Genomic DNA, 17,416 nt, shown 5'->3' with positions numbered 1-17,416 from the left:
TCCATAAGAGAATATTCCTCCTTGGGGGAAGAAGTTACCTTGATTTAATAAAAAAAAATTTCCTCTTTGTAAAAACCTTTGCTGTATTGAATTGAAAACATTCTCAAATTTTTTTTACGACAAGACTCTGCTGTTAAATTAATGTCATTTAACGGCTTAAAAATCACCAGTATTAAAATAGTTTAATATTTTTAGTCATGCAGATATTCCATTTTTTAATACATAATTGGCCTGAAATAGCAAGTGGCTAATGCAGTAAGTAAAGTTGTTATAAATGTTCAAACCTTATACTACTGCTCTTCCTGTGCTGTTGTTAGCTTGTTACCCTAGACTGGTCACTAATATCTTAGGTTGTTTAATATCACTACAACTAGTACAATTTTACCCTCTAAGGAAGTCAAAGAGTGTAGTTTTCCCATTTCCAAAACTCCTTTGTACAGTGCTTAGTTAAATTTGTCAAGATTCAAATGAGTGCTCTGATGAAACTGTTTCATGGACCACTTATTCTTGTAGGGAAATAGTAATAAGTCTTAGATAAAGGAAATCTAAATTTAGTGAGTTTTTATTTAAAAGCTAGTTGCCTTGAGATAAACCTGTAGAAAGGATTTTCAGAATGGACTTGCAAAGGAAAAATAAAATACAATACTAATTAAACCAATTTTGGAAAAATGTAATCAAGTATAAAGATTGTATTGAGGCTGGGGCTCTTGTGGTTAGATTGTATATCACTGTACATTAATTTTATTGTTTTGATCAATCAGAAATCTTTTATTCCTTTAAGTATAAACATTTTGTATTTTACAGTATGTGTCTTCTGAAAAAACTTAAATAGAGGCCGAAATTAAACCTATGTTTATACTTTTATTTTTTCTAGCTTTTTTTAAAAAGGCTCAGAGGCCTCTGTAACATGAAACATAGACAAGCTTTCTGGAGTTTAACATAAAGTGATATGGGATGAGCAAGTGAGGAAGCAGACTCTGAATTTCCATTCTTCTAATCCTTCCAAAATCCAAACATCTGTGAATATACCTGGCACTGCACTTGCTGTGATCAACTTAGCTGTACAAAAGTGTGAATATGTATATAGTTTTTTTTAGGTTTTTTTAAACAGCTTTTCCTTTAGCTTGCAGCTTTTGTTCAGCTAAAATTTCTACAGGGTGGGATGTCTTGTTTTACAAGTTCCTGATTGCTATCCTGGATACATTGTAATTGCTGATAGCTTTTAGGTTTCTTCTAGGTCACCTACTTTAGTTATGATATCACAGTTGAAACAGGTAAAACATCTCCTAGTCTGCAGTAGGCTTTCAGTGCCGATTTCCTCTTTCTCTTGGATAGGTTGTAGAGAATGATTTTTCCTCCACTGCATTCCTGTTGTTACTCCTCAGACTACATCCCTTCCAAGTGAAATACAAGGGGAGGGTATTATCAGCACAGATGTGTTGCACAGGTGGCTTAAAGATTTTATACACTGTTTCCCATTAATTTTGCCTTTCACTGGAAAATCACTTCCAGGTGAAGGTGAACCCTCTCAGACTCTTTGGGTACTGTGTTCTAAGGTCTGTGATCTGCCTTCTTTCAAAGCAGGATTCCTGGGCACTTTGTGAATTTGGATATCTGTTTCACCTGCCTAGATGGTACCCTCGTGTCTGGTGTTTAGGATCACAGCAGAACTCCCAAACTCTGGGTGAACTGAAAGTGACAAAGTAAAGCACGATTGCTTTCAAACTCATCGACTATTAGTGAAGTGGCTCCAGTTTCACATAACTTCAAAGAAATGGCTTCTTATTCATCATCAGTTCATCTGTATTTGTCTACATGCAATTACGCATTGTAGAAATACCTTAATTATGCTCAAAAATCAATTTTGAAAATAAAGCAGTGGTAGATTTCCTGACGTAGAGCAATTTTTCTGATTTGTCTTTTTCTATTTTTATTTTATCAGAATTAATGATATCACTTTTGCCATTGCATTTTTTATTTTTAATAATCTAGTTTGTTTGTCTCTTAATATACTGCCCAAGCCACACAAGACTAGCCTCTTCCAAATAGTATTTAAGCAGGTGATCTGTGAGAATTTAATCCTTGCAGTCAAATCTCTGCAACTTTTCAAATATTGAACAGTGTGTGCCTTCTATCCTTATCAGTCTACTTTTGTGTTAGAGAGGCTGAAGAGACCATATTTTTAGCTTTTTATGTTAATTTCTAAAACTAAATTTCTCTCACTTAGTTGAGTTTTACAGTCTTCTGTAGAAAAAGAAGTCTTCTTTTCTTAGTGTTAAAAGCTTTAATAAAAAACCCCACATGATTCACCTTTCACGTATTTAATTTAGTGATTCATGGTATTTACTATGCAGTTTTTAATAAAGCACTGATAGTTAATAGTTAAATTTACCTGCTGATTTGAATGGTACATTTTTGTACTCTTTCAGTGTAGAAAGTATTTACAGAGCTGCTAAAATTTCTAGAGTCTATATACATGTATCTTTATAAGATGGATAAAAGAACGGAGTCAAAAGCAGTTTTGACATTTCTGTCATCTATACATAGCAGGTTGCCAGTGACTGTGCATGCTTTACTGTGTTAAAACTATGCTTGGAGTTAAATTACAACGCATTGAATGGAAATATTGCATGTAAGAAAATGTCCATGTAATTCCCAGTACTCTGTACCAAATGCCAGTTAACCATATTTGGATTTTTTTTACAAATATGCTACATTATTATTTTCTTTCTTTCTTTGGTCAGATTTCCACATAGCAGAGGCTTTGGAGTGGCCTGGGTTAGACCTCAAACTAGGCCAAGTTTCTGGGTTGGCTCTGGACCCTGAAAATAACCTAGTTGTCTTCCACAGAGGTGATCACGTTTGGGATGAGAAGTAAGTAAAGATCCTTGCCAAATGGTGAATTAGAAGGTTGAATTCCTGTGTGCTGTTTATATACCTTCTCAGGGAAAGACAGATTGAAGTTCTTTTTCCATTTAAGAATTCTGTTCTTTGGCTGAAAGTGCCTTTCAGAGACTCAAAGAGAAATGGTGACTGACAGTTCAAGATGACGAGTTATTAGATCTTTAGACAGTAAGAATGTGTCTCCAGAGGAAAAGAACATAGTACATTAGGTCCTCAAACTGTTCGACCATGTCAGTATCATAGTCACTGAGATTAATTATCCCTACCTTTCTGTGTCTCTTAGCAGGAATAATTAGCCTAGTGAATAATGTTTTAGTATGGTATGCTACAATTTGTACTTGCATTTAAGATGTAGAAACCTGTGTCCAGTGTATTCTTCTTTGTGTTTATATACACTGAAAAAAAAATGGGATTGTTACAAGGTACTCTCTCAAAACAAATTTTGTTCTATTCATTCGATAAAATTTGCTGCATTTGGCAGCACTCAAACCAAAAAATGTCTGACCTTTGGAATGGTAGTCCTTCTAATGTTTGTAAAGTGTTATAGGTATATTATTTTTAGAGCAGAATATTCCAATAAAGAGTACTTTATCTATTTTTACAGGGTTCTTATGTCTTTGATTTTTAAAATTGTATATGTCTTTATATGAATACTTTTGAAATTGTAACAGAATACTGTGAAGAAGTAGAACAAGCATATTATGTGGTACCCTTTTTAAATGCACCCTTTAAAAAAAACTCTCTTTTTTTTTTCTTCTTCTTTTTAAGCATCTGTTCTCTATATATGTAGCTATAAGTAAGGCTGTTTTCAAATCCTGATAAATTGATTTTAAGATAACATAGTATCTGAAAAATAGGACAGTATTCTGAACATTATGATAACAAATTATGCTTAGAATAGTGTTTTATGAAAGAAAGTAAGTTATTTTGGTTTTAAGCTAAATAACATAATGCAGCAGATAAGGAAATAATTTATTTCTCATACAGTATTCTCATGCGTCAGTGGTATCTCCAGCTCAAGTGTATATAAATACAGACTACAAAATTTGAAAGGATGCATCATACAGATTGTATTAGTCAGATTTCAAGTGCTGCTTTTTTATCCTCCTACTCAGGATCATAAGCATTATTCTCTGTATTGTTGAATAAAGAATTGTAAAAATATTTTAAAATAGGCTGGTCCTTCTGAAATACATGTTTTTGAGTGTGTGGCAATTGAAATATACCAACAATCCAGAGCACAAAACCTGAGTTTGAGATCCAGCAGTACGGGGAAAGTCTATAGATTTCAAACAAAACAAAAAAACATTCCCTAAAACAGCAGGTGTGCATGATGAATCAACCATGTTGAGAGACAGATAGAACTTCAGCTTCATTATGCTGTGGCTGCAAAAGAAGATTGGAGTTGTGATATATAGTTTGGAAATCCATGTACATACCACCTGTGCTCAGTAGCACTACACATGGCCTTCCATAAAGGTAATTAGTCATTGAGCCCCATTTCTTCAGGGGTTTTGTTCCCAAGTCTTTTTTTCTTTTTCTTGTGAAGCATAGTTAATCAATGTATAGGAAGACTAGTGTTGGTAGGGACCCTTAGTCATCTGAACTACAACTCTGTAGGCCTTTCATATAGAGTGTAGTGATATAAAAATGTATTTTGAAAAATGCCTGTTGTTACACTGTTGTTCCACATCTTGTGGCATGGAGAAGAGGCACACAGAAACGTGCTCACCCAGTCAGCCTTCCCTTTTTGTATTGGGGTACATACATGGGCCTTAAGTTTGAGATCCCTTTCATGCATTGTGATGAAAAAGGAAGGAGCAATGGGTGTTCTCATTTTTCAAGGAAAAATATGGTATTTGGAAGGGGTTTGTCATGACAGTTGTGTGGGGGAGGTGTAAGACGTTATCACACTTTTAAGTTGACTTTTATCATTAGATAATAAATAATAAAGCTGCAAATACACATTTAATTGAATATAATATTCCTTACCAAACTGTAAGCATAATAAATCAATAGCCTGAAAGCCCAGAACTTATTTTCTGTTTCAATGCTTCATCGGCTTAGTATAGAAGCAAATTAAACAAAAATAATCTGTGCTGTTAGGCTGTGCACAAATATTTCCAATGCCTTATTAACATATGCCACAAAAGCTGTATCCTCATTCAGCTAAATATAGCTGGTTGAATGATCTATGCTGTTGCAAAAGGTAATTTCAGTCTACTTTAGAGCACAAAAGTTATGTTGTGACAAGCCCTGTAATACAGTAGGAGCTTTGTAGTGGCTGTAGCAGTCCTTCAGCATATGATTTTTAAAAGAATAATCCTCTTAAATAAGTAAGGTTCTTCTACAGCATTGTCTCTTCAGTTTCAGAATAGTCTTTGCTGTAAGCAACATGTGTTGTGTAAAATGAAAAAAATTAAAACTATTCAGCTGGCTAAGCAGTGAATCAGCTGGAAGTTATTTTGCATTTTGTGATGAAAAATGTATGCTATTTATCCAATTTATAAAGAATTTATTAGAGAATATCAGTTACATTCTTGTTACTGCATTCTTAGCAAGGTAGGCAGGCTGAGCACAATACCACAATGGTGATGGATATTGATCAAGAATAGACTTCAGGGCTGTGCTTTCAGAGGTTATGAGATCAGGTGGTTTGTCTAAATTTACCATGTTGCCCACAAGAAGGATACTAGATTTAGCAGGAAATGGTTTGCATTAGTGTGATGTGACCAAATCAGAAGTAGAAACATAACTGTGGAATTAGATTGGAGTTTGAAATTAGAAGTAGTAGATATGCAGTGGATTTTACTTGTCCTTCAGTATCAAAGTGCAGAACCTATCAGAAAACCATGTTTTAGAGCAATACAACTGCTGTGTTTAGTTGTTCTCTTTGTGTGGTTTTGGTCTTGCTTCTTTTAAGCTAGAAGTAGTCAACATTGTTTCTGTTCTTATTTATCAGTTAAAACAAAGGAACATAATCTCAAACACTGGGAAGAAAAGAGTGACTAATGTTGTAGCATTCTAATCATCCTCCTAGAAAAGAAGTTTGACAGGGAGAAAATGAATGGAAGATCACTCCCATAAACTCAAGTTCACTAGAATTTCTCTGCATACCATACAATCTCTCATTTACACTGAAAACACTTAGTTCCCAGAAGAGCTGGGAATAGCAGGAAATACTTCGGCGTCTGGACAACACCATTACTAAGAACCAAAATCATAACAAGGAAAGCCAGTAATTATTTTTAGTCTAGATAGTCAGTTCTGCAAAGATACAATCATGTTTTCTGTGGGGCTTGTTTTGTACAATATCTGCCATCACTAAGATTGTTTTCTGTGATTATTTGTGTAGATTTTCTGCCATTACCTATGTAGATTAAAAATAAGATTAGTTCAGTCTGTCCATTGTTAGTGTTCCAATTGTGGTCATCCATGGCTAGAGCAAGCCCTTATGAGTATTATACTCCTTTTAAAATAAAAGTTTAAAATTAAGAGAACTGGTTATGGCAGATTACTGTCATGAGTACCAATGAAAGATAAAGAATATAACAGCACCTCCTGAATCATGTTCGAACATGAAGGTACAACACCACCATAGGCCTTCATGTGTCATTACCATTTATCCATTGTCTCCCTCTACATGATGGCAGAACTCTGGAGAGTTCTAGTAGCTATCACCTTCGGCTTAACCATTCTTAGTCACAAGGTTTATTTTCCATCAGATATTATTTCTGCCAGAAATTAAATAGTTACGGGTAGTTGCTATATGCAATAGCAGTATCTAAATATTATTTTTTAATCATTGCCTATGCAGAAACTTAAACATGCTCTGTATTGATTTTTTTTGTTGTATATGAGGGCAATATTGCTTTTCCACATTAAAAATTCTAGACATGTAAATATTTAATGTTATGGGGGTGTGAGACTGTTAGAACTGTACAATATATAGTTTTAATAGCTTTATTCATAGCCTTCTCTATGACAACAAAGTATATTCTTGTTTACCAAGTAGAGTCAATCATGGCTGGATTTCTCTTGGGATTAACAATGGATTTAAAAATACAAAGTGGGAGCAGGGTCTTGCATTCATGCATTTTTCATTCACATCAAGCACCATGCTGTAACATTTAGCCTGAAATGTTCACTCTGTTTATCTTCACTAAAAGCTGAACATGTATTTTTACAGGTTAGAGTAATAGCCAACTTCTCTGTAAGGATACAGGCAGCTATATCTTTAATTTTTGGAAGCATATGATAATTTCATGCCTAGTAAATGTCCTCTGGAAAGTTTATCCTGATTCTTAACATATGAAATAGTGACATGTTCAAGTGTTTTTTTATTAATATATTCCGTGTACCCTGAAAATTGAGTGCAGTTTTGTAGGATTAGGAGGAATGCACGTAATAACCTACAGTCTTGTGTAAGCACACTGTGAAAAGGGTAAGAACCATAAGAACTAAATCTTGTAGCAGTAAGCTCTAGCAAAATATTGAACTTCATATTAAAAAAAAAAGAAAAAGGAGACAACCCACAAGCATGCACTGACTGCCTTAGATGGTACAAACTATACCTGGTCTTGCTGGCAGGTATGCCCTACCTGTATTTGTTTTTTAGGCTGCATTGTTGAATTTTTTATTTCTGGGTTGCCATGGCAATGAAATTAATAAAAAAAATATTGAAGTGGGTTTTTTACTCACTTGCTTTAGGACTATATTTAATTGTTGCTGTGTTGATTTGGTGCTCCTTTAGTTTGGAAGTCATAACCTCAGTAGAAAACACAGACATACAACACTTTTAACTTTTACAATCATGCAGTGATGTAGTGAGGTTTATATTTAAAGAAAAAAGAACCCAGTAACCCAACACTGGAGCGGAACTACAAAACTTGGCTTAAGTTGTGTGTATATCATTCATTAGTAGAACCTTCTAATGCTGGCTTTCTATTCAAATATTTTTGTACAGTTCTTTTGACAGCAAATTTGTCTATCAGCAAAGAGGACTTGGACCAATTGAACAGAACACAATTATTGTCCTGAATCCAAGTAATGCAAAACTGCTTCATGCCACAGGCAAAAGTCTGTAAGTTGGGTTGCTTTGCTCATATTAATTGAAGTAATATTTCCATATTTTTTATTTCAAAGAGTCCCTAAACCCATTTTTGTGTTTAATATTACATTTGTGCATTTATATACAATTGTGTAATTATAGTCTCTTAAGTATCTTCAAGTAAATAAGTAAATAAATAAATAAAAATTTAAAAAATAATAACATCAATTTGCCATCTCTATCACCTCTGCTTTCTTACATTTCGTACAATTGCATTTACCAGACAGATTAACAGAAGTGCAGAGCTCATGAATATTGTACATTGCCCTTATAGATGCTGAGTGAGATATCTGAGATAACTGAATTTCATAAGTGAGACACTTTTGTCAGGAAAATTCTAAGCTCTAAAGCTGTATTTTTCATTAAATGCTACACATAGTGTGTACAGCATTTGTTTTTGATCTGTAGATAAAAATGAAATCTTCACATCTGTATCATTCTTCCAGAAAAATGTTTTTAACTCCATTCTTCTATGTTGTGCTTGCAGATTTTATTTACCACATGGTTTGAGTGTAGATAAAAATGGTAACTACTGGGTCACTGATGTAGCTCTTCATCAGGTATGTTTCTGAAGCTTCAGTACCAGGACTTAATATTTTGCTAAAAGATATTTTTATTTTCCTAGGGTTTAATATTGCTTATCAAGAATTATTTGAAATTAATAGAATTTCAGTCAATAATTATTATTATTATTTGCCTGTTAAGAATAACATTAAGAATATGCCTACAGAAATTTTCCCCTGTGCACTTCATGGAATATAGTTGTGTTGAATAACTTGCTACAAGGAAAGAGCATGTAGAAATAATAGAATCATAGACTCAGACCATAGAATCATGGTCAGAATTGGAAGGGACCTTAAAGATTAGGTTGTTCGAACTGCCTTGCCATGGGCAGGGGCACCTTCCACAAGGCCAGGTTGCTCAGAGCTCCATCCAATACGGTCTGGGCACTTTCAGAGGTGGGGCAGCCACAGCTTCTCTGGGCAACCTCACCAGTGGCAAAGAAACTTGTGGTAAAGAACTTCCTCCTAATATCAAATCTAAACCTTGTCCCTTGATGCCATTCCCACTTGTTCTATCTCTACATGCACCTGTAAAAAGTCCATTTCCAGTCTTTCTCATGGGCTCCCTTCAGGAACTGAAAGGCCACAGTTAGGTCACCCAGAAGCCTTCTCTTCCCCAGGTTGAACAATTCCAATTCTCTCAGTCTTTCCCCATAGCAGAGGAGTTCTGTCCCTCTGATCACCTTGGTGTCCCTTCTCTTGTCTCTTTCCAGCAGCTCCATGTCCTTCCTGTGCTGGGGCCCCAGGGCTGGAGGCAGCTCTGCAGGTGGGGTCTCACCAGAGCAGGGCAGAGGGGCAGAATCCCCTCCCTGCCCTGCTGCCCATGGGGCTCTGGGTGCAGCCCAGGACATGGTTGACCCTCTGGCTGTTACCAGAGCTTCTTGTCAACCAACACCTTCTCCTCAAGGCTGCTCTCAATCCCTTCTCCTCACAGTCTCTGTTTGTACTTGGGATTGCCCCGACACAGGTGCAAGATCTTGCACTTGGCCTGGTTGAATTTCACAAGGTTCTCATGAAGCACCTCTCTCTAGCTTTTGAAGATCCCTCTGCAACTTTCTGCTATGTCTTTTGCTTATCGATGCACTTAAATCTAGAAAGTGAACCTTATTGTTTGCTTTGTAATGACAGGAAATCTGTATTTCAAGCAGAAGTTTCCCAGAATCAGCACTATTGAAAAACATAATAGATGCTATGGTCAATATATTAAGATTATGTTTGGCATATAAATTTATTTTATACACAGAGATAGGAGCTTTCCCCTAGGCCATCTAGGTCCTAAGTTTCACCTTCCATAACTGAAACCTGTTTTCTTTTCCTTTTGACTGAAAAAAAGGTTTTCAAACTAGGAGCCAATGACAAAGTGCCATTGCTGGTCTTAGGTGTGGCTTTGCAACCAGGGAGTGACAAAAATCATTTCTGTCAACCAACTGATGTGGCCGTGGACCCAATCACTGGCAGCATTTATGTCTCTGATGGCTACTGCAACAGTCGAATTATTCAGTTCTCTCCAAATGGAATGTATGTCATGCAGTGGGGAGAAGGTAATTTACCCATACTGCTGTTAACAATGAACTCATCATGAACCACAAAATTGCTGATGTTACTCTTAATTTTTTTAAATTATTTTCTATATCAGAAATACCCTCCAGACCCTACATGAATTTCAGCCTTGTCCTTCCATCTAAAGTTTCTCTGTCTTCTTCTACAGCTACTTATAGTGTTTATATATTTACTAAAAATAAAAAGTGGGGATTTGTTATCGTGCTTTCAGAGTAAATATTGGCATGTCCTATTTAGTCAAGAAAATATTCTGACTTTCACAAAGCCAATTTTTTTTCTTAAACATAGCAGAAAGGAATCATTTTTGCCAGATTTATGCTATGATTTCATTTATTTTAAGTTTTGTGAGTAATTATATTTCTGCCTGACTCAGATTTATGTATCATTCTAACTATGCTGAATATTCTCAGGAAATTGCAAATTCTAAATTTGGGATTTATAAAGAAAACGCACTAGGCTACCGTGAGTTATCTACCTAAAATGCTAAGAGAAAGCAAGCTGACCATAGTCTTTTCCCAGGGTTACATTGCATTATGTGACATACTGCTGTTTCTAAGTAAAACTGATCATTTCAGTGTGTACTTTGACACAAACTTAGGGTCTTTTTGTTGCAGAGACTTCTCTAGGAAGACCCAGGCCTGGACAGTTTCGTATCCCTCACAGCTTAGCCCTGATCCCTGATTTAAGTCAGCTGTGCGTTGCAGACAGAGAAAATGGTCGAATTCAATGCTTCAGGTTGGAGTCTGGGAAGTTCACAAGAGAGATCAAACACAAAGCATTTGGAAGAGAGTTGTTTGCAGTTTCATATGTTCCAGGTAATCTTTTTTCTTGTTCTTCATGTTTCAAGTAGTTGCTTTGTGCCAGGATGTCCATGTTATTTCCTGAAGTGCTGTCATGTTATCTTAGGACAATTATTAATTTATCTTCCAGAGTAGTCCTGATGCAATGGAAAATTTGAGAACTGCTTGTTTTCCTACTTGCAGATGAGGGAAGCCTGCATCTAATCTCTGCTTCTAAAAATGATTGATTACTCCCTAAATGTGATGTCAGCAAGTAGACAATCTTGCTGCCTCCTGGTGACTGCACAGTTAATCAGTTAATAATGAATTGTTATTAATAATAACATTTCTTGGTACTCATTTTGAACTCCATTGAAAAAAGCAAAACTGAGACCAAATGATCAAGAAGGGTTTTTGATTTCATAAAACAAAAGAACTGAAAGCAAACAGAAACTATTGTGGTTTCTAATATCAGTCTGGTTAACAATTACTGTATTAAGTTTTGGGATTAGATTTTTAATACCGATACTGAAGGTAATGTAAATGTTAAGAACTGGATGGGGAATTTTGGCATGTTCAGTTCCTGACTCCTTAATGCCAAATTTAATATCATGTTTCTCTCTTTTACATCTGCCAAGAATGTAGAAAAATGCTGTTCTGGATGAGATTTTTGATATCTATCTGTCTCTGACAGTGGAAAGAGGCATTCTGAGAGTATGTATAAGCCTGGATGCATTTTCTAGTCATTGCTCTCCTACTCACCATGCATCCACAAACCCTTTATTTAGCAGTTTTAGGAGGTAACCTCTGATCTCTTCTTCATAGTATCCTTCTACAGGCATATTGTCCATAAATTCTAATCCAGTTTTGAACTGACTTGTATTGGCTGGTCCACTGGTCTTCAACTACTGGAGGCTCCAGAATTTGATTACCAACTTTTTTTTTATTATTATTAATATATAAAGTGACCAAGTTTCATTGAGTGCTTCTTAATCTCAGAATTTTGGAAGTTGAATAACAGTCCCACACTCCCCCAGTCTGGTACCCCTTGATCTTGCTTTATTCTCTTCAAGCCAAAGAACCCCAGCCACCTTAGTCTCTCCCCATAAGGTATTTAATTGCTTCAGCCCCTTGAGTATTGTATTTGCCTTTCCCTGCCAGCATCTTTAGCTTCATTGGAACCTTTTTGAGATGCAGGGAATAAAAGAGCACTTAGTACTCAGTATGTGTGCATGCTGAGTTTTGCATAGTGGAGAACTGTCCCCTCCATTCCTAATTCTCCTCATGATGCCAGATATTCTACTGAAATGTTGTCTGACACTGTACGTGGAGGTGGAGATTTCAGGTATCTTTTAGGGATGGCTTGGAGATATCTCTCCTGAGCTGTAGCTGCCAGTTCTGAGTTCAAACACCACATAGGCATGATCTAGATTATTTTTTAGAAGAAACATCCATTTACATTTGTCTTTGCAGAAGCTCTTCTGTCATCTGTTTAACAACATATTCTTATAAAAAGTCTTCCTTAGTATCATCAAGCTTTTGACTTCTCCACAGAACTCAGTTATCATCCTCAGGCTGCTGGATGTCATTGTTCACTCCATTTTTCAGTCGCTCATGAAAACTATTGAATAAAATTTCTGACTCTGATCACTTCAAGGTCACACTATTCAGTCTTCTCTGTCCTGAAGAATTACAAGCTCTGCCCATAAGCTTTGCTCTTTGCTTCCTGTTCATTAGTGGATCTTTGGTTCAGCCCTTTGATAACTCACGTTCAATAACCTCTGATACACTACCTCATCAAGGGATTTCTGGAAGTGCAGGTATGTCTATAGAATCTGCTTACCTGTGTGCTTTTTTCTCCCTGTTCGAAGCTGAGGCACAGCCCTTAGAGAAGCCATAACAACTTGTTCTGACAGGCCACACGTACCCATGCCTTATTCTTCATTATGGATTCTACTGTTTTACTTGAAATGGATGCCATAATTGGTAATGTGTGTTTGCAGGCACCCTTTTGAGTCCTTTTAGGTGGGCACTACTTCATCATTCTGCTAGAAGAGTTCTTCTGGAGAAGTGGCTGTTTGCAGTGCTTGGATTACTTAATTTGGCCTGAATGATTTCACGTTTGGTTTCCTTCTGAATTTGAGTGAATGCTATCTAAACCTCATACATTACTAATGTCCAACTTGTCTTACACCTTGTGCTTCCAGTTGATCTGTCTCCACTGATCTCTTCTAGGAAAAAAACCTGAGTGTTAGAAACTTCCCAACATATTAAACAGAAAAAACTGACAAAACAAATTTCTTGGCCATATAATCCCCGAGTCCCTCTTTCACATCTTTTCCTTTCATGGTCCCACTTACTCCCCAGCTGACCTTCTGCTTTTGATGCATTGAAAGAACTTTCTGCTATCAGGTCAACCATCCACAGCAAAGCATTCTTCAGATTATTTTTTTAAATCTTCACATTCCTTTTACATTTAAAATACATATAATACATATAATGTATACTCTATATATAATATATATATTATATATTATATATTATACATATTATATATATAATATATATTATATATATTATATATTGCCTTCTCATTTGAATAAGTGTTCATCTCTTAAATAACAATGTTTCAGTGAGTTACACATCACTTGACCTTCCTCTTGTAGTTTAGTTTCTTATTATCTTTCTGTCTCTGTCTCTCAGACAGCCTTTTTTTCATCTAAACTGTTACAGTTCCATCTTCACTGCAGTTTGCTATGTGTGGTTTCTTAAGGTAAATCTAATGTTGTTGCAGGTGGTCTCCTCTTTGCAGTTAATGGAATGCCTTATCCTGGAGAGGCAGAATCAGTGCAAGGATTTGTGATGAACTTCTCTACTGGAGAAATAATTGATACTTTCATTCCAGTTAGAAAGGTAGAGTACTGCACAGAATGCCTGTTGCATAGAATTATATATATGAGAACATTGGTAACATTCTATTCTTCCAACTTCCATAAGACTATTGCAGGAAATAAGAAGTTTTATTATGTAAGATATTCAAAAGGAATTCTTTATAGTACTAAATAAAAACACTAGAATTTTGGGTCTTAGTTTCTACATGTGGTACACATTTAAAAATTATAGTAACTTCTATGTTAAATTCCTCTAGATGATTCCTACAGCTAATATCTTCAGCCAGTACAGTTCTTAAAAGTTAATTTAAGAGAATAATGAAGGAATTCAAATATTCATATATTTAGATGCTAGTAATTTGTCAAAAAGTAGAGCTTATTCCTAAGCAGAAATAATATGCAACTGTATGGTTACATCACTCTTTACAATTACTAGTGTGTAAATTAAGCCTAAATGTTCTTCATGCAGTATTGTACATAGAAATTGTGGGGTTTTTTTAACAGTTTCTGTATATTGTGTTAGATTAAAGAATTAATGTTAATATTCCCACTTTTGGTACCACATGCACTCTTTATTTCCAGTCCAACATAGAATTACATTGAGAGTTATTTTTTCTGAGTATAGCAAATAGCTGTTTTGTGTACAAACTTCAACAAAAATTAAATGTGTGGGCTTCCAACCAAGATTCTTTAGTTTTGAAAATATATATTTCAGCAGATAAAATGGATTGTAATAATGTTGATAGAAATAATAGTAATATAATTTTTTCAGCATTAATACATGGAATAATCTCCCTGGAGAAAGAAAACATTCAGTAGAAATGGAATTCCTCTCCTTTCACACACTGGGGTTTCACACCAGCACCTAATGCATTTTCCAGTCTAAAGCAGGATTGAATATGGCCAGGTTCAAGTTAGGGGTTAAGGAGGTATCATGAAAGCATAGACATTGAAGGATAATCTGTGACTGCTTATCTTCACAGAGCTTTGAGATGCCACATGATATTGTTGCTTCAGAAGATAGAACAGTATTTGTTGGAGATGTTCATGCCAAAACAGTGTGGAAGTTTGCATCTGCTGAAAGTATGTTATTTTTGTTCTTAATGTCTTAACTTCACATTTTGTACCTTCAGGTCAGTATCACACTTACACCCCTGGCCAGGAGCCTGGTGGCGTAATGAGTGATTCAAGTGCACTACAAGCTTCTCCTGCAGCAGTTGTGTCCTGCTGCTCAGTTTTCATTAAAAGACTGTTCATTTTATCAGCATTGTTGTATGCTCTGTCAAAGAAGAGTCCTGGACACATGACGACTTGTCACAGAAGGAATCAACATGTATTTGCCTTATGCATCCATTGTCAGTACCTGCTTAAACAAAAGTGTTACTCTAGTATTTTAGTAATTTCAATGTATCATTTGCTGAGAACTCAACTTCTTCCTTGAGATTATCATGCAGAAAACTCCCAAGATATGAAATAAAAACAGAGGTCAACTTTAAAATTATGTTCATTTCATTGGGAGCATTTATCACTAGAAAATTAATCTAGTATAATTTGAAGTCATATTTCCATGCAGAGGAAACACTTGCCAGTTTAAATCTTGTAACCCCCAAGGCCAACAGCCTTACTCCAGGGAGAGGAACCCGATTAGTCAGACAATTTAGTAGGATTCAGAGAGAGGTTACATGTTTTACAGGAATAAAAATGTAATCCACTGCTCCATTAAAAGGCATTAAAAAAAAGGGGAACAGACAAAGACTTAGGTTTCAGGATGTTAGTCATCCAGTAAGAGTCCGCTGCTATAAATGACTAAGACAGTTATTCCTTATTTGTCTTGTTTATAATTAATGGATTTTCCTTAGGGGCATTTGGTATCAGCTGCTCTTAATAACAGGAGACTGGACCATATATATCATAATTCTGAATGGATATCTTTTGGATATGTACAATATGTATTGGATATGTATGTATGTATTGGATATGAACAATTGTCAACTTTTATTCAAAGAAACATGAGAATAAAAGAGTAATGGAATTTTTACAGGTTAGATGAGGGAAGTCTTTGTATAAAATTTTCTTGCTAGTTTTTGCTGAAGCATAAAAGAGCAGTAGCTAAGAAACCCTGATTCAACCAGCCTTTAATTCACTATGATTTTGTTTATAATAAACAGTTTAATTTTTGTGGGAATCTATAGGCATATGCCTAAAATATTTCTGCTTCATAAAAGCTGATTATTGCAAGCAACTTTCATGAACCAAGCTTTTTTCCTATGGCCTTGTGAGCTACTGAATAGTTTATATTGACCCTCCATGTCAAAATTCAGGTGTTGATGGGAATGTTTACTGTAGGATTGTACTGTACATTTGAGAAAGCTAGCAGGAAAATGTCACTGCGTGCCTTTCTGAAATATCCATTGTCCTGAAGGATGATTTTGTTTTACAGAAATGGAACATCGGTCAGTTAAAAAGGCTGGTATTGAGGTACAGGAGACAAAAGGTTAGTCTGATTCATAATGAAAATGAAGGGATCAATCAGTATGTTCACATAGACTAGGACTGCTTCTGCCAAGCTGAAGGGAAAAAATGTTGACTAGTTTGACTGTTTTGTTTTTTGTGACTTCCTTTAGGAAGTACTAGAAAGAAGCTTGTAACACTGTTACCTGGTAGATGCTGTTTCACAGCCAGCCTAAACATTTCATTTTCAGTGATGACAAGTGCTTCACCATCAGAGAATAAAATTTAACTATTAACTATTTAACTAATTTAACTATTATGGTATGGTCCAGATTGGTATCTGTGGCAGCTCCGTTAGATGCAGAAATAGCTCTGAAATGCAACTAGGACAGTTACTTCCCAGCACCCTCCCCCACTCCACAACCCTCCATCAAAAAAAGGGTTATTTGAAACAGCAATTGATTTATATTCTTGTGTAGTCTTTCAGTACACAGCCTTGTCAGTCACACCATATAGCAAGAAATACCATTTTTTATATTTATATTTCTTCCCATAGATTTACTAGACTTCTTATTTACTTAATCTGCATGAAAATGAAAAAAAAAAGGAAAATTAAAGCATGTAGGAACATTATAAGGAAGTAGTACACATAGAGGAGATTGAAAGGGATAAAATACCAATTAAGGTAGATGAAAAGTAATTTTAACCATTTGCATTCTATTATGCAGCTCATTTCCCTTTCAGAAAAACAGTACCAGATTATGGTACTATTTATAAAGGCATTTTAAATATTCAAATGTTCTTAACTGGTTTTCTTTGCTTGAATTCAGAGCTTGTGTAGTTTGCTTCAGCCCTGTATACACAGACAGAGAAAAGTAAAGAAAATCCCAACTGCCAAGTTAAAGCATAAAGAATAAAGTAGAATGCGGAAGGCTAACAACATGAAACAATGAAGTGCTTACTGCGATCACTCTTATCCTTGTTTTTTAATCTCCATTGGTACACCAGCCTGCCTGAAGCATTCAAAAGGGAAGCGTTGACATTGCAGCATGCTGTGTATCTATGGATATGTAAATGCATTTTGGCTTTCTTTAGCTGACACCTCTGGTGTCATAGAGAAAAAATGCAATAGTAACACCAGGGTAAGAAAATGGTTTT

The 17,416-nt window shown here is 35.5% G+C and overlaps 1 protein-coding gene across 7 annotated transcripts in view; it reads left to right on the top strand.

The window, feature by feature from the left end:
• Nucleotides 1-17,416, top strand: part of PAM (peptidylglycine alpha-amidating monooxygenase) — a 68,903-nt gene that overhangs the window by 47,723 nt on the left and 3,764 nt on the right. For all 7 annotated transcript variants that reach the window (XM_062512711.1, XM_062512710.1, XM_062512708.1 and 4 more), the window contains 8 exons: nucleotides 2,745-2,874; nucleotides 7,871-7,987; nucleotides 8,502-8,574; nucleotides 9,911-10,118; nucleotides 10,752-10,952; nucleotides 13,711-13,829; nucleotides 14,791-14,890; nucleotides 16,248-16,301. In XM_062512711.1, the coding sequence (XP_062368695.1) occupies nucleotides 2,745-2,874; nucleotides 7,871-7,987; nucleotides 8,502-8,574; nucleotides 9,911-10,118; nucleotides 10,752-10,952; nucleotides 13,711-13,829; nucleotides 14,791-14,890; nucleotides 16,248-16,301 (1,002 nt within the window). The remainder of the gene's footprint in view (nucleotides 1-2,744; nucleotides 2,875-7,870; nucleotides 7,988-8,501; nucleotides 8,575-9,910; nucleotides 10,119-10,751; nucleotides 10,953-13,710; nucleotides 13,830-14,790; nucleotides 14,891-16,247; nucleotides 16,302-17,416) is intronic.

This window comes from Cinclus cinclus, chromosome Z, assembly GCF_963662255.1.
Source record: "Cinclus cinclus chromosome Z, bCinCin1.1, whole genome shotgun sequence".
NCBI classification, from domain to species: domain Eukaryota; kingdom Metazoa; phylum Chordata; class Aves; order Passeriformes; family Cinclidae; genus Cinclus; species Cinclus cinclus.
Note: the sequence above shows the minus strand (reverse complement) of the source record. Positions and strands in the feature narration are given on the sequence as shown.